General features: G+C 50.3%; 4 protein-coding genes across 4 annotated transcripts in view; 1 reads left to right on the forward strand and 3 right to left on the reverse strand.

Annotated features, from left to right (window-relative positions):
- The window catches only part of PNPLA7 (patatin like phospholipase domain containing 7), a 124412-nt gene extending 123992 nt beyond the window's left edge, over positions 1–420 (reverse strand). Inside the window, exon 1 of the mRNA XM_034067558.1 lies at positions 310–420. Within this exon, the coding sequence (XP_033923449.1) occupies positions 310–346 (37 nt within the window). The 5' untranslated portion in view covers positions 347–420. The remainder of the gene's footprint in view (positions 1–309) is intronic.
- Positions 421–530: 110 nt separating this feature from the next.
- On the forward strand, positions 531–1065 carry MRPL41 (mitochondrial ribosomal protein L41). The gene has a single exon (XM_005140684.3). The coding sequence runs from the start codon at positions 563–565 to the stop codon at positions 968–970; it is 408 nt and encodes a 135-aa protein (XP_005140741.1). The 5' UTR covers positions 531–562; the 3' UTR covers positions 971–1065.
- A 4152-nt stretch (positions 1066–5217) lies between these two features.
- DPH7 (diphthamide biosynthesis 7) lies at positions 5218–12822 on the reverse strand. Its single transcript, XM_031054493.2, has 9 exons — positions 12664–12822; positions 11559–11695; positions 10618–10702; positions 10049–10143; positions 8985–9151; positions 8447–8519; positions 7305–7370; positions 6934–7106; positions 5218–5904 (listed from the first exon to the last, which is right to left on the reverse strand). The coding sequence occupies exons 1-9, from the start codon at positions 12784–12786 to the stop codon at positions 5321–5323; spliced, it is 1503 nt and encodes a 500-aa protein (XP_030910353.2). The 5' UTR covers positions 12787–12822; the 3' UTR covers positions 5218–5320.
- A 5158-nt stretch (positions 12823–17980) lies between these two features.
- ZMYND19 (zinc finger MYND-type containing 19) lies at positions 17981–27709 on the reverse strand. Its single transcript, XM_034067945.1, has 6 exons — positions 27578–27709; positions 27401–27460; positions 26106–26212; positions 20750–20890; positions 19579–19759; positions 17981–18631 (listed from the first exon to the last, which is right to left on the reverse strand). The coding sequence occupies exons 1-6, from the start codon at positions 27626–27628 to the stop codon at positions 18488–18490; spliced, it is 684 nt and encodes a 227-aa protein (XP_033923836.1). The 5' UTR covers positions 27629–27709; the 3' UTR covers positions 17981–18487.

The following is a 27709-nucleotide window of genomic DNA, read 5'->3' on the forward strand; positions in this document are numbered from 1 at the left end:
CAAACCATTTCCTGGTTCTGGAAAGACACCGGAGCAACTGCTGCCGGCGGATGCTGTTTAACGGGGAAGAACCCTCACAGACGAGCACGGCCCCGCTAGCCCGGGCCTCCGCATCAGACCGAGCTCCCCCCTAAACCCCATTACACCAAATCAGGCAGCACAGACGCTAAAAGCAGATCCCCCAGGGCACTGTCCCGCCCCGGAATAGCACAGCACAACATAACACAGCATAGCATAGCATAACATAGCATGGCGCGGCCCGAGCCGAGCCCACCGAGCCCAGCTCCCCGTCGGCAGAACCCCCCTCACCTGCCGCCGCTCCCGGCGCCGCCGGGTCAACGGTCATCCCCGCGGGCGGGGAGAGCTTGGCGAAGGGAATACCCCGCCCGCCGCCACCGTCCTCTGAGGGGAGCGGCAAGCCCCGCCCACACCCCGGGCTCCTCTCTGTTGATTGGCGGAGGAGTCCCCGTCCCGCCTTCTGGGGGGCACGATAGGCGGAGCGGGTTGGCGGTGGCGTTTCGGCCAATAGGAAGGAGCGGTGTTGGCAGGTGTGGGGTTCGCCATGGGGCTGCTGCAGCAGCTGGCCCGCGGGCTGGTGCGCGGCGCAGACCGCATGTCGCCGTTCACCAGCAAGCGTGGGCCCCGCACGCACTACAAGGGCCGCGGCGCCCGGCGGGCCGGAGTGCTCACCACCGGCAAGAAGTTCATCCGCATCCCGGAGATGGTGCCGGAGTTCATCGTCCCCGACCTCACCGGCTTCAAGCTCAAGCCGTACGTGTCGTACCGCGCCCCCGAGGGCTCCGAGCCGCCCGCCACCGCCAAGCAGCTCTTCACCGAGCTGGTGGCTCCGCGCATCGAGAAGGACGTGAAGGACGGCACCTTCGACCCCACCAACCTGGAGAAGTACGGCTTCGAGCCCACGCAGGAGGGCAAGCTCTTCCAGCTCTTCCCCAAGAACTACATGCGGTAGGCGGGAGCGGCGGCGCCCGGCGAGGCACGACCCGCACCGGCACCAGAACGGGACTGCTCCGGACACCGGCCATTAAAAGCAAACCCTTCCTCCTCGGTCTGTCTGCAGTGTCTGATACACATTGGGGGGGGGGGGGGAGGCATTTGGTGCTTATCTCCTACTGTGGCATGTCCGGAGCCGCTAGTGGGGAGCGGGACGTGGGTTGCTGAAATATCCGCACTTCCTTCGCGGCAGGAATTCCTGCCTCGGGGAATAGGGGAGGGCACAGCGTGTCATCCATGGGAGCGTGGGGCTCCCCGCCTATGGGGAGAAGGGTGCTGCTGCCACTCGCACTGGGCAGCAGCCACAGGCAGTGGGAATTGTCGATGGACTGACCCCTGTCCATGCCCTCGACTCCCTCTAAGGAGAGACCTGAGGCTTCTCATGAGCTTTTCCAAGTGTAAAGTTTTCCTTTAGAGTAACTGAAGATGCAGTTCATGGGTACGTTGAGGATACAATGTATGTGAAGCATAGCCCAGGAATTGTTATTTTTGGATATAAATTCCTGGCAGAGTCGTCCTGATCATCAAATTAAGTGGATACAAGTGACACGTAACTGTGTGCAGTGGTTTAAAGTAGAAACTGCTGAGTTCTAAATGTTTAATGTCATTGGAAAGAACATGTTTTCTTAGAATCCCAGACTGGACTGGGCTGGAAGGGACCTTAAGGCTCATCCAGCTCCAACCCCTGCCATGGCAGGGACACCTTCCACTGGAGCAGCTGCTCCAAGCCCCTGTGTCCAACCTGGCCTTGAACACTGCCAGGGATGGGGCAGCCACAGCTTCTCTGGGCACCCTGTGCCAGCGCCTCAGCACCCTCACAGGGAAGAGCTTCTCCTAAGAGCTCAGCTCAGTCTCCTACAGGCCCTTGTCCCAAGCCCCTCTCCAGCTTTTCTGCAGCCCCTTTAGGCACTGGAGCTGCTCTCAGGTCTCCCCTTCAGGAGCCTTCTCTTCTCCAGGCTGCCCCAGCCCAGCTCTCTCAGCCTGGCTTCAGAGCAGAGCTGCTCCAGCCCTCGCAGCATCTCCATGGCCTCCTCTGGCCTCGCTCCAACAGCTCCAGGTCCCTCTTGTGCTGCTGCCCCAGAGCTGGATCAGGGCTGCAGAGGGGCTCATTCATCCCTAAGTCCATCAGAGGAATGATTGCAGAAAGCGGTTTTCTGCCTCCAGCTGGGGACAGGGTGCTGTGGGCAGAGGTGGGCAAAATGCCCCTTCCCTCTGGAGATATTTCTTGGGCTCTGCACTTTCCAGAATGATCAGCTCTGCCATAGGGCCAGATCTGAGTGCAGGGCTGTAGAGCAGCATGTCCTGCACCCCCGAAAGCACACACCAACCTGGGTTCAACAATTCACCTTTGCTGCATGAGGGCTGATGAAACAGGAGACTCCTCACCCCTCAGGCAAAGCAAGTCTGGCATAACACCTAACTCAAGTGCCCCAGTCTGGGTGCATTGCGGTGACCCCTCACTAGCTTTGCCCATCTTGGACTCCTCTTAATCTCATGTGGCAATAAAAACTCATTACAAAGTTTTAAGATGGAGTTGTAGTCAAAAGCTGTTTTACTACAGGGACATGCCCTGAGTGCTCTCACTGAGATTAAACTTCTAAACTGTGCTTCTCTAAACTAAATTTCCTTTGGGATAATAAAGTTGCACATCTTTCCAACATCACCATTTGATAGCAAGTTATCATGCCTATCCCAATATGCCAGCATGAAGAGCTGAGGAAAACACTAATGCAGGGTAAAAGATTAGTGACTTTTTTCAGTTCTAGTGATTGACTTTTTGGTGGCAGTGCCAGTCCGAATTTGGTGTCCTTTCCAAGTGCTGGCCTCTGGAGTGGTGAAGACAAAACTTAATTTTCATTAACAAATACAAACCAAAACTGGGTTTTTTTCTTTGCCAAACTGTGCTGTTCATTTTCACTCATTCACTGCTCTGAACAGCAGCTACCCTACTGAAATAGATGATTTTCAGTGTCATTAGAGGAATACTGTCCAAAAGGAAAGGATGGATACAGGTTAAACACTTGTAATTCTGGTTGCTATTTTCTGACCCCTGTCCAAAAAACCCTTCTATTTTTGTGAAGCAGCACAGTTTGGTGTGATGTCGGTGCGGGCTGTACTGACACTGGTCTTGACACAGGTTCTTGTCATAAGCACCTACAGCTGTGAAGTATGCCTGGGCAAGAGCAGGTCATTTTATTTCAAATCCTTTGGTCAAGCTATGGTGTGTGTTTAGTAACTGAATGGTGACATTAAATATAAATGATTTGTCATGACAGTCAAGGGGCAGGAATAATCTTAAATGGCCAACACCATGGTAAATGCTTTCTAGTTGATTCAAAAGATCTGATTGTAGAGTTGATATAGCTGAAAAAGCTATAACTGATAAAGCTGAAATAGTGTCACCAGCAGGGCCAGGGTAGTGATCATTCCCCTGCACTGGGCACTGCTGAGGCTGCACCTCAAATCCTGTCTTCACTACAAGAGAGACATTGAGGGGCTGGAGTGGGGCCAGAGAAGAGCAATGGAGCTGGTGCAGGATCTGGAGCACAAGAGAGATGGGGAAGGGCTGAGGGACCTTAGGGGTGCGGGGGGAAGTCTGGAGAAGGGAAGGGTCATGGGGGACCTGATGGCTCCCTACAACTACCTGAAAGGTAGTTTTCTTCACAAAGAGGGTGCTCAGGCATTGGAACAGGCTGCCCAGGGCAGGGCTGCAGGCACCGTCCCAGAAAGTGTGCACACAGCGTGGAGACGAGACCTCAGTGCCATGGGTTAGGGGTGGCCTTGGCAGTGCTGGTGGAACAGTTGGACTTAATGAGCTTAAAGGTCTTTTCCAATCTCGCTGATTCTATGTGAGGATCCTCTGCTCCGACCCCTAGAGAACACTCACTGCCACCATATACCCTGAGCCTGGGCACTGCAGGACAAGGTGGAAGGTCCTCACTGGGTGAAGAACCTCTTAAAACCAAAACAACCAAGAAAGAGAAATCACTTCTATTGATTTTATTTTAGAAACATCAAAAAATAGGGCATTTTTTTTTAACAAAAACTCTTGTTCACAATCCTGATACGAATCCCCATGTAACAGTGCTCAAGAATGTTCTCCAAAATACACATTCACCCTTGAACAAGGGGGTTTGAAGCAGCTTGATCCTTCCCAGCTGTACCTCGGTTCAGAAGCAGCACTGTTACAGACAGATCCCTGGTGCTGGTGTTTCATTCCTTCCAGATAACTAAATTCTTTAGGACCCTCAAAAAGAAACCACACTAGCTAGATGTTACTTACCTAGTTTAAGCTGGTTTTTTGTTTCTAGGAAGATAGTAAGAGAAAGTGTTCCAGAATTGGTGTTTTGCTGCTATTTCACAGTGAAAAAAGAAAGCTAATGGAGTAACCATGAGAAATCTGCAGCCATCCCTGGAGGTAGTTAGGGCAACATTAGTAAGATTTTGGTTTCTGTACTTAATCTGACCTTAAAAGATGTCACAAAACACGCTTATACTTTATGGAGGTTTGGATCTTAAAGCTGTTCACCTTTAAAGAACTGAAAGCTCTTGACTTTGGAGCTAAAGATACGTCTTGCTGTGGAGGGCAGGAAGCGTGGCACCAGCACACAGTACTTCTCACTGCACTGGTTCTGCCAAACCAGGCTGTGCTCAGCTCGGAGGTGCTCAGCAAGATGACAACCAGGTGGTGAGGCCAGTATAAAGTCAAGCTGTGGAGATACCAGAATCCTTACAGGAAAGGCCCTACTCAGAGCAAAGCCACGAAACTGCTGCCAGTCACACCAGTCAGTCGGGATTTCCTTCTAGAAAAGACTTTCTCCATGGGAAGATCACCGTAAGCCCCTGGCTGTGAGCATCTTCTCCAAGTCCATCCCAGCTGGCAGGTTGCACAGCCACACCTCTGCTTGCGGGCATTTCCAAGACACTCAGGGATCCTCTGAGCACACACTGTTCATCTACAGGCAGCAGCGCAGACGGGTTTGGTTTGTAGTGGAAGGAGGAGATCAGGATTAAGACATCAACCAGGCAAATGCAAACCAGCCTCAAGAGGGATTCAAATACAAGGTACAAACAAGCAGCCACTGAGAGGAAGGTGTCCTGCTCAGAGCGAGTACAGTAAGGAAAAACTAATAAACGTGTCTGTGCTTGGCCACAGGCCTCAAAGCAAAGTAAAACCCTAGGAATTCCATCAGCATCAGCCTTACAAGCTCAACAACAAAACTGTAGAAGCCCAACAGAAATCAGATAGGACCAATTGCAGATGCCACTCTTGGCACAGGAGTTTTCCTCCCCTTCTCCCCAGTTCTGGTCAGTGCAAACTTTGGGCTGTTCTTTCAGGTGGAGACCCAGCACTTGTAATCAGGCTCATCTCCCACTTCCACACATGGAGGATTTTGTCATAGAAGGAACAAGTTGCTACAATGCTAATTTCCTTGGGGCTGTCGAGAGATGTGGCTGAATCACTGGCCAGGCCCATGCCTGAAGGTCTCATGGCTCCTGAGCCAGAACCTACCCCTTGGGCTGGACCCACAGCCAAATCCAAGCTCCCCTTTAAATCAGAACCCCCAGCCAGCTCAGGAGCCCTGGGCAGCTCAGGAGCCTGCTCTGCTTTGAGTGGTGGGGCAGGGCCTTCACTCTCCTCATCCAGTATCACATCAAAAGTAGCTGTAGGAGACTCATAAATGATCTTCAGGTTTTGGACCTCCAAATTCTGTCTCTCATCTCCTTCCTCTGATCTTCCCACAGGCTCCTCTGAAGACTGGCGAGCAGCAGCGGAGTCCTGTATGGCAGTCAAGGAACCCCTTGGACACAGCCTTGACCAGTCAGCCCCATAGGCCAAAGAATTGTGCAAGACATAGGATGACAGGATGGTGCATTCCTCTGTGTTTTCCGCTTGAAAGAAATAATAACATGAAATGAGCAGAAAACAAGTTGGGAAATGGTGACAGCCTGTCCAGAAGCCATTCTAGCATTGGCTGTGTCCTACAGGAAGAATTCTCTGGTTATTGCTGTAGAAGCAATGAGGTCCTGCCTCTCCTGATCATTTCTCAGCCACTTCTCATTAGTCTTGATTTTCCCTGGTTCAGTAAGCAGATGGGAGAAGAGGCTTTCACATGCATGAGGATCATGAGCCTCATAATTCAGAAGACCTATTAAGGCTCAAGAAAGCCAAGGCAGCTCATAGGGTGACCTGCACTGAGCCCAAACACACCTGGGGACATTACCAGGCCAGGTTCTGGTGGGCAAGAAACTGCAGATGTGTGAGCTTTCAGCATCTGCCTGTGACATCAAGTGGACATGAGGTATTCCCTTCCCTCCACAGGAGAAATATTATCCTTACTTCACAAGCTACAGATCTGCCCAAGGCCAGGAGAATCCCAGGGAGGCAACCATGTTATGTCAGGTTGTATTTGTAATGTAAATGCAAACAGCTTTTTAATCATGCAAATACTCTCTGATTCACACAGAGGGCTTATTCGTGCTATTCTAGATTAACCAGACTGCACAGCACTTCCTTGTTGAAGCAACAACCAATCCACCAGCAGGTCAGTAACTTCTGCTGACTGTAAAGCACCACCTGACATTCCAAAGAACCTCTTTAAACCATCTAGATGAATAAAAACCAGAAGGGTCGCATTGACAGGCAAAGCCTTCACACCAAACCAAACAGGCTTTCTGCCCTCAAAGTGAAGTGATGAGATATTAACAGATGAGTACCAACACTGCCTGTGCACAGCCCATCAGGCCGATACGAGGACAGCTCTGGGAAAGCTGGAAGAGTTACCTCAACTTGGAATGAAATCTGTGTCTACTAACAATATCTAGATCATCCTGGCAAGCTCAGAGCTGGAATCTCCCCATTAACCCAAAGGTAGGACAGGAGAGCAGCACAAGGGCACCTCCAATCCATGGACCACTCACCCAAGCTCCCACGGCAGTCGAGGATTTTGAAGCCATTCCGCATGCAGGCTGCCAGCAGCACGAAGTCAAACGTTGGGTGCCACTTCAGCCTCCACACACCACCTTTAACGTTGGTGTCTGCCAGCGGCTTCTTCATGTTCCTGGTGTCCCACAGCAGCACGTGCTCGTCATAGCTGGAGACAGGTCACAAATAAATGGGCAGACAAGCAGCGATGCTGCTGCAGAGCAGCAAGCACAGGAGAAACTTAGGGAAGATCATGTGCTCGCCACCACACTGGATTTCTGAAGAGGCCACACCTTGAGCAGCAGGAGCATGTTCAGAGTAACAGGAGACTGGTCACACTAATGGAGAGCAGCCCAAAGGGACTTACCTGCCAGTAGCCAGAAGGTTTTCCCGGTGGGGACTGCACTGAATGCTGCACACACCCATGGAATGTCTGCAAAGAGGAACATAGAGCAGAGGGAAGAGATTATTTGAGAAGGGATTCTTCCTTAAGTTTCAAAGGGTTTGGGGCCACATTACTGCATCAAAGGGTCAGGAAAGGAGAATAATGTAAGCTCAAAGTTCAGTCCAGTGAAACACCAAAGCAGAGTTCTACACAGTCCTACAGCCTTTCCAAGGCAAAACTTCTACTCACAGTCTCTCAGCACAAACATTTTCTACTACTATGTGCACCATGAACTGCTGTTCAAAGCCTGCAAGAATTTCAGCAAAGCAGCTCCATTCCCAGGAGTCTTTCCTCTCAACATTACTATTTCCATAGCAATAATCCACAGTGTATTTTAAGGTTACATATCAAATTTTACCAGAGCTCTGTATATTGTTTTAATCATATTCTAAAAGACAGTTTATGCCACCAGGGAAAAAAAGAGATTACTTAAAGTGAATGAACAGTGGAGGCTAATGTATTTTCTAAAACTGTTCCATACTAAAATATCCAAATTTTACACACATAGAAATTTCCAAAATAAAACTATAAATTGGGATCCTTCTTTCAGAAAAAAAAGCTACATCAGGAGTTGGTTTATTATGTTGAAGGACATGGAGAAGAAAGTTTCAACCTTGAGTTATCCTGATTATAGAATCAAATAAAGGTTTATTTTGGAAGGGACTTTAAAGCTCCTCCAGCTCCAACCCCTGCCATGGGCAGGGACCCCTTCCACTGGAGCAGCTGCTCCAAGCCCCTGTGTCCAACCTGGCCTTGAACACTGCCAGGGATGGGGCAGCCACAGCTTCTCTGGGCACCCTGTGCCAGCGCCTCAGCACCCTCACAGGGAAGAGCTTCTGCCGAAGCTCTGTGTCAGGTTAAACCCATCACCCCTTGTCCTGTCCCTACAACCCCTGATGAATAGTCCCTGATGACAAACCCTAACAGATGTCTCCATTTCCCCAAGGTGGCAGAAACAGGACTCCACTGTCCCTCCATGTCTCTGAATTCCAGGCCTCGGGAAGGGGATGGGAGCATGGTGTGATCACACAGACACTGCAGGTCCAACCACAGACACAACTCACTTCCGGCTGGTGAAGACAGGAGCCTCTGGCCTGCACCTGGTGTCCCAACCCTTCAGCAGGTTGTCATCTCCTCCTGCACAATGACAGAACATCACCGCCCTGAGCACCACCCAAACCACCAGCACAGGGCTGTTAATACAGAGCTGATGCTCTCCACCTCTGGGATTGCAGTGTTGAAGAGACCAAACAGCACTTGAGGCTCAGAGCGCTCCTCACTGCAAAAGAGAGGTGTTAACAACACCCTCACTTTGCTAAGCAGAAGAGAGACTCCAGAAACACTCTGGCTCTTGCACACCACAAAAGATTATCATCTTTTTTACCATTAATCAAAGTATAGTTGATAAGGTACAGTTTCTCCTAATTAAATCCAACTACTTCCCACAACCCAGAAGCCTTCTCCTCCAGCAGAGGCCCCACCTCTTTCAAGAGGTGTAACGCCAACAGCATACTCATCCCTGGAAAGGAAAATCCCAAGAAACACACATCCCTAAACAAGGTGCCCCCACCCCAACACTCCCAAATCTCAGCTCTTACAGACCTGAATACACGACATCTGTGTCCCAGTAATTAAAAGCAGCAATCCAGGCCTGATATCTATGAGCTTTCCACTGGTTCAGGATATGCACAGAAGGAGCAGACTCATCTATGGCCAAAAGATTCAGCTTCCCATCTGAGTCACTGCTGATCACTCTCAAAGGACATCCACTAGAATGGAAAACATAAGCCACTGGAAATTACTGAAACAATCAGAGATGTTTGATTCAATTGAATGTTGACAGAAACTAGTACTACAGCAAAAGGAATGCGCAGATTTATACTGTTCTTTTCAGCTTCAGCCCATCCCATCTTAAAATCATGTATACCAATGATCCCCATTCCCTGACTCACAGCAGGAACAAACTGCTCATATGAGGGAAAGAAAATAAGCCTTAGCTGTGTCCTCCTAGATGCAAACCCTGATTTCTTCCATGCTTGATATTACATCAATAAACAAATTCCATATGAAGAGGAAGTTTAATTTTTCACACTGACATGGACCTCTCAAAGTCTCTTCCCTCCTCTGGAGTGCAAAGACATGTTTTATTTCCCTTCTATCACAGACATCGGAAGCACTGGCTGATCCTGACTGTTCCTGCTCTCTTCCTGTGGCCCCCAACACAAGCAGGACATGAAGCTGTTGGAGCGAGGCCAGAGGAGGCCATGGAGATGCTGTGAGGGCTGGAGCAGCTCTGCTCTGGAGCCAGGCTGAGAGAGCTGGGCTGAGGCAGCCTGGACAAGAGAAGGCTCCTGAAGGGGAGCCCTGAGAGCAGCTCCAGTGCCTAAAGGGGCTGCAGGAAAGCTGGAGAGGGGCTTGGGACAAGGGCCTGTAGGGACAGGCCAAGGGGAATGGCTTGAACCTGACAGAACAGGGGAGACTGAGATGAGCTCTTAGGCAGAAGCTCTTCCCTGTGAGGGTGCTGAGGCGCTGGCACAGGGTGCCCAGAGAAGTGGCACCCACAGTTGAAGCCACCAAAGAGTCATTCATCAAAGCCCTCTACTTATGCCTGAAAGCTGTCACATGCACAATGAACTCCACTACCAGCCTTTATCTCTCATGCTCACCATTGCTCTCGTCCAGTGGACCAGTCTAAAGACAAAGCCAGACACTGTGCACCAAGACCAACCCTGAAGCACGGCTCCAGCATGCAGCTGTTCTTCTACTGGAAAGAAAAGGAATGGGTTAAGACTGAGAAGACAGCAGGTATATAGCAAAATCTGTACTGCTTACTTCCACTGCAAGTGTTTTCCAGAGACAGATGAGTATATGAGGGTCCCACACTGAAGAAAAAATGAAATGTCCCTGCTTTTATTAACTGGACCTTGTGCTACGTTTACCACTTAGTTTGTGCTTACTCTAAAGTGACAGTTCCCAGGATACACTTGTATGCCCCTCATCTCCCACCCCCTGCAGGTGGGTAGAGCCCAGTCAGACTCTCTGGTGCCAACTTGTGGAATTTATGAGAAACATTATCAGCAGGCAAAAGCAGTGCTTAAAAAGCTAAGCATACTGAGGAAGCCATGGAAACCATGCAGCTTTCCTGCAAGTCTCCACACACTGCTAGTAACACCAGAGATGTATCAAATATGGACTAAAGCCAGCTTCAACAGCAGCAGGCGTTACAGCCACCTACCTCGCTTCCCATCAGGTGGCAAAACTCCACTCCTGTGGAGTCTGCAATGCCAACCATGGGATGTTCTGCAACAGGAATGTGGCACCTAAAAGATCAAGTGAAACAAGTCTTGAATATCCATCTTCCTTGTATTTTAGGTGGAGAACAAGGTCACCACTTTTATTCCAGGATGCACAAGAAGGTACTTGACATAAACCAAAAATCGTATGAAGAAAACCTCAGGGTCCTCAAGTTCCACATACACGGAACAGCAACGGAGCTGGTGCAGGGCCTGGAGCACAAGTGTGATGTGGAACGGCTGAGCGACCTGGGGGGTTCAGTCTGGAGAAGAGAAGGCTCACGGGGGACCTGATGGCTCCCTACAAGTGCCTGACAGGAGGATGGAGCCAGGAGCAGCTGGGCTCTGCTCCCAAGGAACAAGGGATGGGACAAGAGGAAATGGCCTCAAGCTGCACCAGGGCAGGTTTAGATGGAGCTGAGGAACAATTCCTGCCCCAGAGGGTGCTCAGGCATTGGAACAGGCTGCCCAGGGCAGGGCTGCAGGCACCGTCCCTACAAGTGTTCACACAGCGTGGAGACGAGGTCTCAGTGCCATGGGTTAGGGGTGGCCTTGGCAGTGCTGGGAACGGTTGGACTGGATGAGCTTGAAGGGCTTTTCAACCTTACAGATTCCATGAATCTCAGATATATACATATTATATAACCATATCTAAACATATTACATATACTCTTAAAACAAGTAGCTGCTGTTCATAAGCCAGCACAAGAGTATAACACAGAAATGAGCATTGTCTTTGCTTACTGGAACAAGCAGAGAACACTTCCCTCCAAGAAGCCAGGCACACCTTAATTAACACATATGACTCTTGCTGCTGCACCCACAGGCAAAAGAGATCCCCAGAACAGCAGCCATGCTCCAGTCCCTGCTGGGCCAGCGTTACCATTTGATGTCCAGGATGCCAGTGGTGTCGATCCTCTGTATTTCGGTCAGTGGGATGAAAGGCTGCTCCTCGTTGTAGTGATAGAGGTAGAGGCGCCCAATGCGGTCACAAGCCCCATTGCTTTCCTGGGGCTCATTCTGTATTGGAAACAGCAAAGGAACCACAGGTTTACTGGTGTTTCCTCCTCCCACAGACCTCCCACACCAGAGCTGCTGTGGGAGAAGGGCTGGTGGCTCCCGCTTGTCATAGAATCATAGAATAGTTTGGGTTGGAAAGGACCTTAAGATCATCCAGTTCCAACCCCCCTGCCATGGGCAGGGACACCTCACACTAAACCATGTCACCCAAGGCTTCATCCAACCTGGTCTTGAACACTGCCAGGGATGGAGCATTCACAACCTCCCTGGGCAACCCATTCCAGTGCCTCACCACCCTAACAGTAAATAATTTCTTCCTTATATCCAATCTAAACCTCCCCTGTTTTAAGTTTCAACCCGTTACCTCTTGTCCTATCACTACAGTCGCTAATGAATAGTCCCTCACCAGCATCCCTGTAGGGCCCCTTCAGATACTGGAAGCTGCTATGAGGTCTCCACGCAGCCTTCTCTTTTCCAGGCTGAACAGCCCCAACTTTCTCAGCCCGTCTTCATACGGGAGATGCTCCAGCCCCTGAGCATCCTCATGGCCTCCTCTGGACTTGTTCCAACAGTTCCATGTCCTTTATATGTTGAGGACACCAGAACTGTACACAATGCTCCAAGTGAGGTCTCACAAGAGCAGAGTAGAGGGGCAGGATCACCTCCTTTGACCTGCTGGTCACGCTCCTCTTGATGCAGCCCAGGATACAGTTGCTCTCTGGGCTGTAAACGCACACTGCAGCCGGCTCATGTTCATTTGCTCATCGACCAACACCCCCAAGTCCTTCTCCCTCCCTTGCGGGGTTAAAGCCGAGCAGCCCCGCTCGGAGCGGCCGCCTCCAGCCAACCCCGCTGCGGGCAGCCACGGCCGGGCAAAGGCCGTAAACCCCTGCGGGCCCGGCTGAGGCGGCCGCGAAGGGCGGTAACCGCCGCGGTGCGGGGGCTGAGGGGCCGGGTGCGGGTCTCACCCTGTGGTAGGTGCCGCAGGCCAGGATGCTGTGCCAGCCCTCCACCGGGCACCACTCCACCGCGTCCGCGGTTATCTCCGTGTCCACCACCTGCAGGGTCCGCGTCTGGCACGGAGCCGCCATCTCGGGACGGGCTCACACTGCGGGCGGCTCAGAAAAGGCCGGCGCACCGGAAACACCGCCCGTCTGCTTCCTGGGCCTGCCTCCTGCCAGGAGGAGGAGCCCCGCGGGGTCCCGGCACAGGCAGGGCTGCGATGAGCCGGGGTCCGTGCTCAGCCCTCGGGGAGGGGGTGTCCATTATGATACAAGGAGTAACAAAAGCACAAAATGTAATCAGTTCTAAGTAATGATCAGTTTGATGGCTTTGTAATGGAAAATAACCGCGGTGCCTGAAGGGAGCTGACATAGTTTCAGGTCCTCAGAACCTCAGTACAAAAGGTGTGAGAAAAGCAGAATGGAAGAACAGGACCTGGGGGTGGGGAGTATCTGGGACTAGCTGATGGCCAGGATGGGAGCAGTTAAACTAGCTGATAAGTAGAAGAACAGGATGACTGCTATGTCTGTCATGTTAATTAAGCTGGGAAAAGTCAACGACCCTTAAAGACCATCACATTTTTGTATGAATGCGGGAAACTTTCTGGAAATGATGTAATATTCCCAGTGACCATATAGGGATGGCCTGTGGAGCAATACGGGGACACACGTTAGGAGGAGCTCTCCCCCGTGTCTCCCGGCGCCGCAATAAAGAATACTTGCTTGTCAGCTTGAAACTGCTGGCGAGTGTGTGCATGAATCAGTTAACGCCCCAGACGCGGTCTGCCGGCACCGCCGTGTCCTGGGGCAAGGGGCCTGCGAGGTGAGCGCTGCTGCTCGGGCCGAACGCAGCCGAGAGAGCCGGGTACCGGTGTTCCCTTGGCACCCACCTCCTCCCGCCGCCGTCGCAGCCCTTCCTCATCCCGCACAGACCCGGCTGATGGAGCGGCACTTCCCACATGTTCCAGACCGTCAGGGGTCCCGCTGCCTGCCCGGAGCCGCCTTCCCTCGCAGCCCCGTGCCAGGGGAGAGTGAGCACCGCGCACCTGGGTTGTGGTGCGCGGCTGATTCACACGGTGGTGCTGGTCTCTGCTCCCATCCTTCCCTCGAGCCCGGTTTGCTGCCGCTCCGCAGGCAGAAGGCTCTGCAGGACCGTGTTTCACAAGCCAGGGCTCCCATTGCTGAGTGAGAACCGCCGGCCAAGGGCTCCTCTGGTGATGTGTTCCCGGGAGCAGCACCACTTTGTTGATGCTGAGTTTCATCTCCCAACCTGCCTCCTAAGATCCCGCTGCAGTTTCTCACTCAGCCTTTCTCATATCCTTGCCCTGAACAGCCATGTCAGTGGATGTTCCAGCCTTCCTGATTCATTACTTTTCCCCCAACTGGTTTTTAATATAGTGAGCATCCATCTATTGACTTCCCTCCAACCCAAAACCCCTCCCTTTAACTTCATTTAGGCGATGTGACAGCATTCCCCCTTTTCCTAAGGCAGCTTTCTTTCCTTAACTCCTTGAACACAGTCATGATTAAACGCATTGCGGAAGTTCAAGCTTTGTACCAACCAAGTCCCTTTAGCCCCTGCTTGCTGATGCCATTAAAACAATTGTAAAGCTGTTTTAAAGCACAACTTCCCTGTACAAGAACCATGCTGCAGCCTCCACAGTGTTTACCCACTGATGGCGCCTATATGAGTTTGCTGTGTGCAGGTGCTGTGTTCATCTGGCTGGAGTTTGCCACAGCTGCCCTGAAACTCATTTTAGAATCTGCTCTCACACTTGCTGTGGGTCCCCATCCTAAAGGCACTTCCAGCTCTAAACGGATTCTCTGTCGAGCTCTCCATATGGAAATATCCCCCAGCTCTTTCCCATGAACACATGCAAACAATTCACTTTTTTTCTGCTGGGACTTCAGGTCAGACCTTCCCTTTACAGAGCATCGTGTCTGCCGGCAGCTGGCTGAGCTGTGAAGTGATCACTTCGAAGTGATTCATGCAAGTTTCATGACTTGATTGTTCTTTATATTCCATTTCCCATTGCATTATGTTGGGTTTGGGATTTTTGTTTGCTTGCTTCCCCCCCCCCATTCCACCTACCAAATCTTACCGTTTCCATCTTTTACACTTAGCACAAGTCCAGCTTATAAAGGATTTCTTTTTACTCTGCAAGCATCCCACACACTGCTGTTTGATCACACCAACCTCCTCTTGTCCTCGGCTCTGTTTTAATAGGTGGGTTTAAGGGGTTTAACATTTGTTCCTGGCCTCAGTGTGGTGACTTACGCTGTCTCCATGCCACGCACAGTGTTTAAGTCCTTTAGCCATCCCTTCTACCTTCAACAATTAAATCAACACCACAGAAGAAAATTGAAGTATAATCCCATGGGTGTATTTAAGGCTCATATCAAAAGGTTATTGAGCCCTGGAATACCTTATATTTCAGATTTTGTGTTCCTTTGCCAGCCATGAATTTCACCAGTTTTAATCATCACTTTTGGATGTTTGGGATTGGTGATACCAGCCTGCTTTGATACAAAGGAGTACCTGGAGGGAAGGTATCGACACTTCATGATACATTTAGATGGTGTGTGCACCCCGCTGTTGCAGCCAGCATCAGTGATGCTGCAGGCTCCTGACATGAGCTGGATTTGATGCTTTGCAGCTGTGGCTGAGATCTTTCTCCAGGCTCTCCCAAAGGGCCTAGAAGCCCACAGGGTCCTCCTGGAACTGCCTTACACCAGACAGATGTTGACCCACTCCTGGGGACTCAAAATCAACCAGTGTGACACACCAGCAGGCACTCTTTCAGGCCCATCCATCCCCATCAGCTGCACAAGATGCCATGTGCATTCACAAGGATGCAGGAAGACAGCTGGTGGTAAAGCCACGCCAACAGGACTGCACTGCCTTGAATGGTCAAATTCCATCTCCCAAAAGCACATGAATCCACAGATCCTCAAGTAGCTTGCCAGAGGTTCCAGCTTGGAGGCAGACAACTGTACAAGAGGCTGTGGAGGGGCAGAGGACCCTGATCTTCACCCACTGCTCTCATTCTCCACAACTCTTCACAGCCCCTCAGGCATGCCCACATTTCTCCCTAGAAGTCCTCTGGAGCTCCTCTTCCCGACACGTGTTCCTAGGTAGGAAACCTGACCCACTAAGCCTTGTTTTGGTCCCCAGGTGAAGCAGGGGTGTGTGCAGAGTACTCCATGCTTCAGAGAACCAAGGAGTTAAAAGATGCAGGTTTTGTTCCCTGCAGGGAAAGATTTAGAGTATCTCCTTCAGGATAAGTCCTTGGAAGTGGGCTCATTTACCAGGCCTGCTCCAAGATAAATGACCATGTGCTCTAACCCTGTGCTTTTGAAATGCTTGCCCATATGAGGATATCCGTTTCAGCCTGGTTTCTTTAAGAGAGGAAAGAAGAGCCTCATCCTGAGAACACATCCAGGCTGTATGAAGCAGAGCTGCCATGTTCACATGTAACTGGTTCCTCTGACACACCTTGCAAAGGTCTCTTTAAGTCACAAAGATCTTCTGCCAGACTCAGTCACACAGCTTCCCACACCAAGCAGGAAAAGCTGTTCTGCAGGCAGGGACATGCCTACTGCAGGGAGCTCTGCAAGATTCAAACCCTGCAGCCACTTCCCTCCCTGGCACAAGGGCAGAGGCTGCTCACTGGAGTCAGATCCTGTGGTACCACCAAGACCTTTCAGGATGTCTGGGCAGCTTTTCATTTGGCTGATGGTTTAACAGACCTCTAAGCTAGTGGGCAGCTTCCCTCCCCTCCGGCTTCACCCCTTCCTTCCCTCTCACACTCACTGGGATCAGGATTGCCAGGGGTTCCCACCATCCTAGTCTTGCAGTTTTAGTATCACCCTTCCTTCATTCCTTCATTTGCTGCTCAAGAGGAATCTACCTGTTGTCCCACCAGGATGTTACCTGCAGTCTTTCCTTGTCCTCATTTCTTATTGCAGCAACATCACATACATCAGGAGTAGACATTTTCCCTGCTCAGCGCTGCAGAAGTGTTTCCATGCTCCAAGGCTGCACTTTGCTAGACATGATTTCTGGCAATGGAAAACAGGCAGGACAAATGGAAAAAAAAAAAAAGGAAAAACTTCTGCCCTTTTCAGTGGATTATCTCAAAAAAAAATATTCGTGTCCTATTTTATATTTGTCAAAACCTCAGTCTGTTTGAAGCAAATCCCTGGATGTTTCCATAAAAAATAACCCATTACAGGAAAACGGGATGACATCTTCACACTTCAGGGCATCTTAGGCTGCCTGAACAGAAAGGTTACAGTATAGCCATGATTCAAGAGCTGCAACTTGACAAAGTGCCTAAGAAGTGACCTTCCAGCAGGAAGCTGCAGAACTTTTGTTATTTCCTAAGATGCTTAAAGCCAAAGTACAAAAACCCACCCAAAACCTAAAATTAAGAACTTCCTGTGCACATATTAGAATATAATATTGGAAGTCCACAGCAGCTCCATTTTCTAACGAGCTGCACACAGGCAGGACCAACGCTGCAACACCAAGTGGCAAAGTGAAGCCTGATTGAAAAACATAAAACTCCTAAGAGCTTTTGCAAAGGAACTGAACACCTCTTTCACTGAGCACCCTGAGGAAGGCTCTGCATTAAGCATTCAGCAGCTCCCAAAGTTCTGCTGTGAAGCAAAACTAACACTTGGCACTAAATGATGCATTTTCTTCAGGACTCTCAGTTGATATTCCTTGTATTTCTAAGGTAAAAATGGAAAAGAATAAAATCTACCAGATTATACAAAACAAGATGTCCCAGAAGACCAGGCATGTTCCCTGCAAGCCGAGGCCTCCTTCCTGAGTATTTTTACTCATTCCTGCATCAGAAAAATATCAAAAACTGATTCTTGGATTGATGGCATCTCTTGAAGAAAAATAACTAACTCAAATTGCCGACCACTCACTCACTTAAACACATCTGCCCATCACTGCAGCCCTCACTATGCTTATAGGGAAGCCATGAGGGCAACCACATCCCCAGAGCTGACTACCCGAGCTTCCCAACAAGAAAGCTCATTCCACTTCCCAAATACCAGTTGCTTAAAGCACACTGTCCAGCAGCCCTTCTCCTAAAGCAGGAATGCTGGAGCCTGCCTGTGCCCACAGACCCCAGACTGAGCGGGTATTCCCAACATCCAAGTGCCACCACGCTCTGGAAGCAACTGGAAGGGGATGGAAGAAAGCTAGAGAGCAGACAAGAATTCATTCCAACCTTTACTTGGTTTGCTTCCCCCTCCCCTTTTATTCTTAAATATAACTTCCATGCAGAGTTCTCCAGAGCAACTGCTGAGGCCGGGGCCAGCCTCGGGCCTCGGCACCACCGCAGCCACTGCAGCCACATGGCAGGAAAAGCTTTTGCTACGTGCCTTTTTTTTTTTTTGCTTTTTTTTTAAACTTTGAGGCCAACACCGTGTTCTCTGGACATTACAGTTACTGAGTCCTAGCAAGAGTTCCTAACAAAAACTGTACATGAGTTTACAAACGTATTAACATATAAATAACGAGAAGCTTCCTGCCTGGAGCCTCCACAGTAGTCTTTTTGCTTGAGAATATAATACTGGAAAGGGTCATCCCAACCCCTTCCCACAGCACCAGTCAGAGCTGGCTCAGTCCAGTCAGCCGTTCTGCTCAAGCATCACAGGGTTTTTCTTCTTCAGTGCCTCTGGCTTCAATAAGCAGTCTGTTACTGTGCAAAAGCAAGAGTCCAATGCCTTTGAGAAGGAATCCTGCTGCTAAGAGGCCTGCGCTGCCCGGTCACCGCTCTGGTCCCAGCTCCTGCTGGAAGGTCCGTTTCTTCTCCCGACAGTGCTTCTTGTGAGCAGGCCAGTCCTTCTGCTGGCACTGGGACCCACAGTACCTTGCCACCTGGCAGCGGCCACAGATGTTGAATTCACGGAGCTAGGAAGAGCACAAGGACAGTGTCAGTGAGCCTGCTCCAAGCACCCCAACACCGTCTCCCAAGTCAGGTTATGATCAGGTCTTTTTGCACCCATCACAAACATGAACATCAGAATGTTCTGAAGGGATTGCATCTATTGGATTTTGCAGTTGCTTCTGCAGAGTGGGCTTAGAAGACAAAATACTGGAGCCCTTAAGTTCTGCTTTCAACCACAAACATCTTAAACTCAGAAATGATGAGGAGAGCTGCACAAGCTCAGCTGTTGCCATACAGCTCCTCAGGAAACCTGTATTCAGATCCCAGTCAAAGGTAAAGCTCACTCTTCGTCAAATAGAGGGCATTAAAGACCATCTTTGCAAACATTCCCTTCCCCAAAGAAGTGGAACACAATGGTTTTAGGCTACTCAGCTTTTGTTATCGCAGAAGAGCCATATTCAACGATAAGGACATGCGTCTGACAAAGAAGCACAGCTCTTGTACATTTTGTTCTCTGCCATTCTCTATGTATGCTGCTTCCCTTGATCCACCCACAGTGAAGAACTAGCACTGCCTTTCTTCCCGGTTCCCCACTGAATAAAGGCCACTCAATTCACCCTCTCCTCATGAAAGGTGAAGCAGTTTATTTTCGATTCCACTACCGCCCAAACCTTCTTACAATGCTTCTTCCTGTCTTACCCAGCTGCCTGCTCATTCCAGCTCCGTGTTCCTAGAGGAACGCTCCCACCTGCCTTTATGTGCACTCTGCGAAACTCAGGCTCCTCCCAGCAAACCACCAGGTCATTTGCTGTCCGGATTCAGAACTACCTCCTCTCAGAAGATAATCACAGGGCCTCAAGATTCATGCCAAAGAACACCTGACTAAAAAGGATTCTCCCTTTTAGCAACTGTGTAAAGCTTACATTGTAAGGAACTCATCCCTGGACACAGACACACAGTCCTCACATACCTGCTTTTCAATCATTGTGCATGGGGGGTAGTGACATTCATAGTATGTGCATGAGTTCTCTTCCTCCTCCACCACATCCCCGTTAGCGTTGTAGTATCGTGTCACATTCAGTACAGGGAACTGTTCTTCTATAGGATCTGTAGGAAGCTGCTGGATTGCCAGCCAGTACAGACTTTGTTCCCTGGAAGAAAAACAAGCACAAAGAAGGTCCATAAAGTCCTGATAAGAGTACAGAGACATTTATTCCAAATTAGCTAATAGGGTTAACATTGGATTGAGCCTGGTGAGCCTCAGCTTACACACCCTCCTCATATACTGGATATTTTCAGGAGTATTTTAGCTTAAATGCAAAATAAGTTAAAAAGTATTTATCAAGAAACATTTACATGGAGCAAAATTGTTTCTGTATAAATGGCTTGAGGTCTTTTCCTTGTTCTTAAACTCCCAGGCTCATTGGGAGCATCACTGTAGTATCACTGCCATTCAATATCACTTCTCAGACCCAGCTTAATAAGCTCTGAACATCCCTATTTGATGGGTACTGCAAGTGCTTCAAGTGCCTAGTGAGGTGGTAAGTTTTGTGTCTCCCACCAAAAATGAACATGCCAGTGTTACATCCTGGATTAGCCAAATCCATCCTGACATGAAGAGTCTGATGTGCTTTGAGTCACATTAGTGCAATATGGCATGTAAGATGTTCCCACCACCTACTAGTGAAAGGTGATGGGAGCTCATCCCAGGAACTTCTTTGGCTTTCAACTCGGATACACCATTACAAGTGCAAGCAGCTGCTGGCTTCTACAGGCTGTTAGATTTTCAGTGCCTGAGAGCCACAAGCCAGTAAAACCTGCAGACTTAATTCAGCATGCCCAGATGCCACCATTCGAGTGGAAGAGAACACAAGGTTTCTGTTTCACTGTGATGACAACCTCTGGCACAGCAGAGCCTCTGTACAGTGATAGCACGGGGTGAGCTGGTCCCCTCACAGCCAGCAGGAACACTGAGCATTAACTCTGGTCTCCAAGTGAGGAAGCACAGATGTGCAGTGATGTGTAAGTAGCCCAAGGTCAAATACAAAAGGCTCTGCTAGATGAAAATCACTAAAGGAAGGAGTCAAATTCAGGTATTTTCAAGCTTCCTGATGGCAGCCCCCTGCCAGCCATTGACGCACCTTTGTTTACTAGAGATGTCTTCAGCCTTGGGTTTCCAACCCCAAGGAACTAGGCGCAGATTGTCGAGACGGTTGTCCACTGTCACTGAGTTCAGATGTACAACCTGAAATCCAGGAGCAATCCCTCCCCGGTGTCTCTCCCTGCAGGAGACAAAGCCAACATGGAGGTCAGCAATGAACAACTATAGCTAAAAAGCAAAGTATCACACTGATTCTGGAGGACATGCTGCATTTTAGCCTGCTGTCCCCAGAACAGGCGCAGTAAAGCTTGAGTTACTAAGAGACATCAGATATACCAGCCCCAGAAGAAAGAGACTTGGTCCAGGAGGTTATTTCCATTATAAATGAGTTGAATCAAAAGACACTCATGGTACAGTACAATTGTAAGCATATTGCAAAGAAAGTTCCAGACACAACTGCTCCAGTTACCGCAAGAGCATCCCTGCAATTGCTGTGTTCCCCAGAGCAGAGTTGAAAGCTGCCAATAGTGTTTTATTGCTTTAATAAGAAATTCTATCAGACACATTAATGCAAGCGTGGCACTGGTGTGAACTCAGTTTGTTATTTATGAAGAAATGTCTCGTAACAAGCAACAGGACAGAAGTTTCACCAAGTATGCAAACGCCTTTTCGACTCAAGAGTGTAACACACAGAAAGTCTGCAATGACTCCACAGCTGACCAAGAGACATCTGAAATGTGCTCAAAGCCAAACCAGGGGATAGCTGCTCATTAAGTCTTGCTGCAATTCCTCCTTATTGCCATTAACAGTTTGTATTTCCCATTCCACCTTCCTTTCAGCTCTCCTTTCAGGAGGTATCAAGTTCACTGTCAAGCACCTTTGTGCCTGGACAAGTTTCCGTATCACTTCTTGCAGGAATCCCCATACCACCTGAAAAGTAAGGCTTGAGTGGCAGTTGAGTCTCGGAATGCCTGCTGTGCCATGATGGATTCCATCCATAGAGAGAATGGCCTGACAGCAATAAGGGTTTTAAACCTGTCAGCACCTGCCTGAGGTTTACCCAACATTTCCTTCTAGGAGCCACTTCCAACAGCTACTTGCATCTTCACCTGAGTCCAGTCTGGATGCTGCTTCCTGCTCAATGTTTACTGAACACTTCAGTTCAAACAGGGATCCAATTGTGAAGAGAGAACATTTGCCCAAGTTAATAAATCCCCAGTTTTTTTCCCCTTTTACAAAGCTTTATCCAGCAGGACAGGGAAATTCATTTCAATGAGACCGGTAATGAAAAATGTTGTCTTTTGTTTTGTCAACATCCACCCAGATATGTTTAAATTCTATACTTTGGGGGAAAAAAAAAAACACCTGCAATTCATACATAGCCCAAACTCCCTAGAATTTAATGAGTAAAATTCCCTGGGAGAGGCCACATGCAGCACACAGCCCTGCAGGAGAACAGAACATGGAGAGGGGATAAAACCCCAACAACAGCAAACAGCTATGGAAAGGAGCCTGCTGAAATGCCCTAGAAGAGGAAAAGCTACTTCTGTGCTGTTGATGGCTCCCAGAGGGTCTGGCAAAGGACATCAGGAATCCTGAGGGCCTGAGGGCTACAAGTAGGAACCCAGGAGGTACATGGACCCAAAGAGATGAAGCAAGACAGACAGGAGGAGGGAGTCCAGAGCAAAAGCAAACCCTGTGGGGGGGAAGAAGGGAGGCTAAGACCAAGCAAAGAAATGTTGTTGAATAGATTAGATAATGCCAGTTTAATAGAGGTTGGAGTTGGAGAAGGAGAAAGGATTACAAGAGAGGGGTTCATAAAAGCAGGAAGTCACAGCAGAGGGGCACACACCTGCCACTGCTCCTACTGAGTCTGGATCTGCACCCACAACCCCCATAAGCAAATACTGCCACAGCAAGCCCATCTTCCTCACTTTGTACAAACCCCCATTGGTTCCCGTTCCTGTCGGTTCCTCTATTACCTCAAGTGACAAGGCCAAAGGAAAAGTGGAAACTGAGCCTTGCTGCTGCCCAGTGAAAGTGTTAGTGCAATACCACCTGACTGAGATGACAGAATTAGTGCTAACAAACACAAGACGGTCCCTTCCCTCTATCTATAATGAAGCATCCTCTGCACAGCACACACTACTTCTCACCCTAGACTTACACTTCACAAATGTGCAGCATGGACCACCTCCATAAGATAGGCCAAGTGCAAGGTCCTGTGCCTGCACTGGGGCAATTCCTAGCACAAATACAGGCTGGGCAGAGATTTGATTCAGAGCAGCCCTGGGGAGAAGGACCAGGAGGTTCTGGGTGACGAGAAGCTCAGCATGAGCCGGTAGTGTGCATCCTGTGAGCAGCAGCTCAGGGAGGGGATCCTGCCCCTCTGCTGTGCTCTGGGGAGAGCCCCCCTGCAGCCCTGATCCAGCTCTGGGGCAGCAGCACAAGAGGGACATGGAGCTGTTGGAGCGAGGCCAGAGGAGGCCATGGAGATGCTGCAAGGGCTGGAGCAGCTCTGCTCTGGAGCCAGGCTGAGAGAGCTGGGCTGGAGCAGCCTGGACAAGAGAAGGCTCCTGAAGGGGAGACCTGAGAGCAGCTCCAGTGCCTAAAGGGGCTGCAGGAAAGCTGGAGAGGGGCTTGGGACAAGGGCCTGGAGGGACAGGCCAAGGGGAATGGCTTGAACCTGCCCAAGAGAGGGGAGACTGAGATGAGCTCTTAGGCAGAAGCTCTTCCCTGTGAGGGTGCTGAGGCGCTGGCACAGGGTGCCCAGAGAAGCTGTGGCTGCCCCATCCCTGGCAGTGTTCAAGGCCAGGTTGGACACAGGGGCTTGGAGCAGCTGCTCCAGTGGAAGGGGTCCCTGCCTGTGGCAGGGGTTGGAACTGGAGGAGCTTCCAACACAAACCAGGCTGGGATTCTAAGTTAACCAAAAATGTGCAGGGAATATCTGGCTCATGGAAGAACCACCCTTGCTTCTTGCAGAAGGGAACAGAAAAGAAGCAGGCTCACTTAACACAGCTAACTCTTCAGTAGAGCCAAAACTTCCACATCCCTCAGCACATCAAGTTCCTACAAGATGCCAGGCAAAACATTAAAACCAAAACTTCAACCAGAAATGCAGGGAATTAACTGGATCCTGTTCTTTTAGTATTTCAGCAGCTAACTTAGGAACTGAGGCCAGTGATGGAAATGCCAAGTAGAAGCAGCACCGATTCAAGTCAGGAACCAGCACTGAGTAGGCTAACACACTGTGATGGTAAGTGCCCTTAAAAAGAAATCAGGTCTTCAATGTCTTTTTGAGCAGGCAGTTACTGATACTTATGACTAATCTGATGCTGCTGTTCCCCAGGGAACATCACTGCACCCAGCCAAAGTACGGCAAGCTGGGCTTTCTATACAGGGAACAGGGTGAGAAGATGACAGACTTACTTGCGGGTCTCTACCCAGAGACATTCAAACCCTGCTCTGAAGTTGCTGACAGCCTAGCCTGAGACTCAGTGAGCACAAGGGAGGCTGCAGAAGTTCTTCCTGAAGGATTGCAGCACATGTGGGTGTTTTTCAGATCCTGGCGCCCATTTAGTGCTGCAGTTCACTCCCAGCAGAGTCAGCAGCAGGGAGGGCTCTGGGGCAGGAGTGGGAGAAGGTCCCTCTGGTGGCTACAAGCTCCCTGTTCTCTGTGTAAGCAGAGACCTTCTTAACCAAATTAGAAATACATGTTTTTAAAGCTGCTTTGCCAGCAACAACATCCAACATGTGCCTGTGCCCTCTACCTTAAACCAGAAGCACACAGCTGGGTGAGAGTTTTCAGAGTGAGCTGATTTTTTGGGGTACCTGTGGGGCAGAACAGGTAAATTACACTCCTACACCTGCAGTAATTCAAGTTCTTTGGTTTTGGTTTCCCCAGGAAGCGAGGCTGGCCCTGCAAACAGCAATGACCAGCACTGCCCATCTCTCTTGTCTTAAAGCTCCAAGACCCTTCTCACAAAGGGCAAGTTCTGCCTCTCCAGCGGAGTTCTGGTCTGTGCACGCAGGGTGACACAGTCTGAATTACCTAACTGAACACACCAGGTTACTTCCTAATTCAAGTAAAACAAACCAGAAGAGGCAATGATGGTAATGAGCACAGAGCTGGGCTGCCATCACCTGCCTGGCCTGCACCAGTCAGCTGGAATGCTGTGAAGGTGCTGTTCAGTGCACTTACAGACAATTATTACTGTCTGAGGTTCACAGTTAGGAACTGACAGTGACTTACCCCACACACTGCAGCCAACTTCATAATCATTTTTACCAAAGTTATATGTGCAACAGGATTGAACATTAACAGACACAGGTTAAAATCCATATTTAATGAGCTGATTGTAAATAATACTAATAGTCTCTGCTGCTCTTCCTGGCTCCTTCCTCTGCTAGAGACCAGACTGGGAATGAAAAGTAACCTGGAACACCAACAGAAAGCACACTGGTACCTTGAGCGCTGGGACTCCTAAGGATGTCTTATGGAACTGAATAGGAAATGTGCTGAACTTCTCAGAAACGCTTTCAGAAGCAGTAACAGCTCTTTAGCAGTGTTCTAGAACCCCAGGAACACAGCTACAGAGAGCAACACCTCAGCTCACTGCATGAGCTCATCTCTCACAAGCAAGCTGGCCTTTGAAACCTAATGGGCAGCTACAAATGGTATCCAGAAATGACTCTTAGAACATGGACAATAAGAACTGCAGCTGATATAGAATCATAGAATGGTTTGGGTTGGAAGCAACCTTAAAGCTCATCCAGCTCCAACCCCTGCAATGAGCAGGGACACCCTCATCTAGATCAGGTTGCCCAAAACCACGTCCAGCCTGGCCTTGGATGTCTCCAAGGATGAGGCATCCACCACCTCTCTGGGCAATATGAATCTGCACCCCTGCAGGCAGCTTTCCAAGAGGCCAGACAAAACACCCAGTTTTCAGTTATCATTAGCTCTGTCTCTCTCCAGTGCCCTGCTCATTTGCACTGGTGCCAGTAACAGGTACCTGGTTACCACAGGATGAATAAGAACCAGCAAACCAAACTTCAAAGGTTTGTCTTCACCTATTAAATGGAGCCAGTCCCCAGCTCCCCACCTCCAACCGAAGCTGCATCAGCATTTCTCACACCTGAACAGTGTCTGCTGGAATAGTACCCACCTCTCTTTCCCTTATGTATAGCGTTTTGAGAGGCTCAGCTGACTGAGGGCTCAGTGCAAAACCAAACCCCAGCAATACCTCTGGGCATCCCCTGTGCTGGATTTGCAAAGCGGAGCTGCAAGCCTCCTGCAAAGACTGCAGGCAGAGGGATGAACACCACACAAGGTGATGGCAGCAAACTCCACCTTGGTGACCATTAAAGCCTTCAGCTCTCCTGAGCACACCTACCAGAGCAGCTCGTGCAGGAGGCGGCCGGATCCTCTCCCGCGGTTCTTGTCGAAGGCATAAGCAAAGATTTTAGCACCATTTCCATCAGCATCAACCTCCATCCGAGCCTAGGGAAGAGGGAAAGGCTGTGAGCACATCCACCACCATACAGCAGAGCACACGTTCCGCTGGCAGAGGGGAAGGACCCACCATGGAGCACTTGCTTTCTTGAGGCTGCTCAACCTCAGTGGAATTTGAGTGGTTTCAAACCTCCATGGGGAAACCACTGGCTCTGCTTCTGGGGGTTAGGAAGGGGGAAAAGGAGGCTGAGAATGGATGTGTCCCATTGGACAAACAACAGCCCCAGTCTGGCTGGAATCCTGAAGGCTCCATCTCCACTCAGGTATAAATTTCACAGTGTCAACACGGCACTGAGGCTTCATCTTTGGTGCTGATCTACACCAACCTAACGAGGGGTTACCAGTGGGAGGAATAGTCCTGCCCTTTTCTCTCCCATCCCCAGCCTTGATGCTCAAGAGCTGTATTAAGGACCAAATTCCAGGTGCTTGCAGCACTAGGACATGCTTATGGTGAGCAACCACCATGGAGGAACGAGCGGATGTGGTGCTTTCTGGCAGCTCCTCCTATCTGAGGAGCCCCGAAGCACCCGCGGTCCCTCCTCCAAACCCCCTGCGGTCCTTCCCCTCAGAGCCCTCAGGATGCACCTGCAGCGGGTGCCAGAGACAACGGGTTTCCTGGGATGCAGTAAGTTAACTCAGAGCACATTTACTCATCAGGACTGGGTGTGGGGTGAGCAGTTTAAAGGCCAACCCCAACATGGGCAGACAAATGAGCTGTTCTCACAACGGACACACAGGGGAAGAGGAAACAAAAAACCCTACACGGTAAAGTTAAGACTATAAAATAATGACCATAAATACCCATATGAAAACTGTTTTAAACTACCCAACACATTAATTCGTTTAAAACTACGTAAGATCGATCCGCTTCAAACTAACGTTCGTTTTCAAACCAGAAAACAGAACTTTACCCGCTGGAAAACGCTCCCACCGGTCCTGCACCGATCTCTAACGTTCCCCACCCCCCCCCCCCCCCCCGCCCGCCGCGGGCCGGGCCCTCCCACGGCAGCTCCCTAAGGGCGGCCCACGAAGGGAACGGGGAGATCCGGGCTCAGCGCGGGGCTGGAAGCGGGTTCGGGGCACACGGAGGGGGTGCGAGCGAGGGGAAGAACCGGGCGAAGGCAGCGGCGGGTCCCGCGGGGCGAGGGGAGGGGGCAGGGGGTGCCGGGGCCTCACCTCGAACGAGAAGCTCTCCACCAGCGGGATGTCCTGCTCGTCGATCAGCGTGTACTTGGTCTGAAACACAGCGGGACCGCGGCCGTCAGCGCCGGCCGCACGGCCCGGCCCGGCCCTCCCGCGGCCCCGGCCCCCTCCGAGCCCGCCCCGGCCCCGCAGCCCCTCCCCCCCCCGCACCTTCCCGGCCACCCGGCCGAGCCGCACGATGCCCAGCTTGAAGTCGGTCATGGCGGGTCCGGGCCCGGCCCGCGCGCGCGCCCCTCCGAGCCGCTGCCACGCGCCGCCGCCTCGCGCACACCCGGGCAGGGG

This window comes from Melopsittacus undulatus, chromosome 11 (genome assembly GCF_012275295.1).
Source record: "Melopsittacus undulatus isolate bMelUnd1 chromosome 11, bMelUnd1.mat.Z, whole genome shotgun sequence".
NCBI lineage: Eukaryota > Metazoa > Chordata > Aves > Psittaciformes > Psittaculidae > Melopsittacus > Melopsittacus undulatus.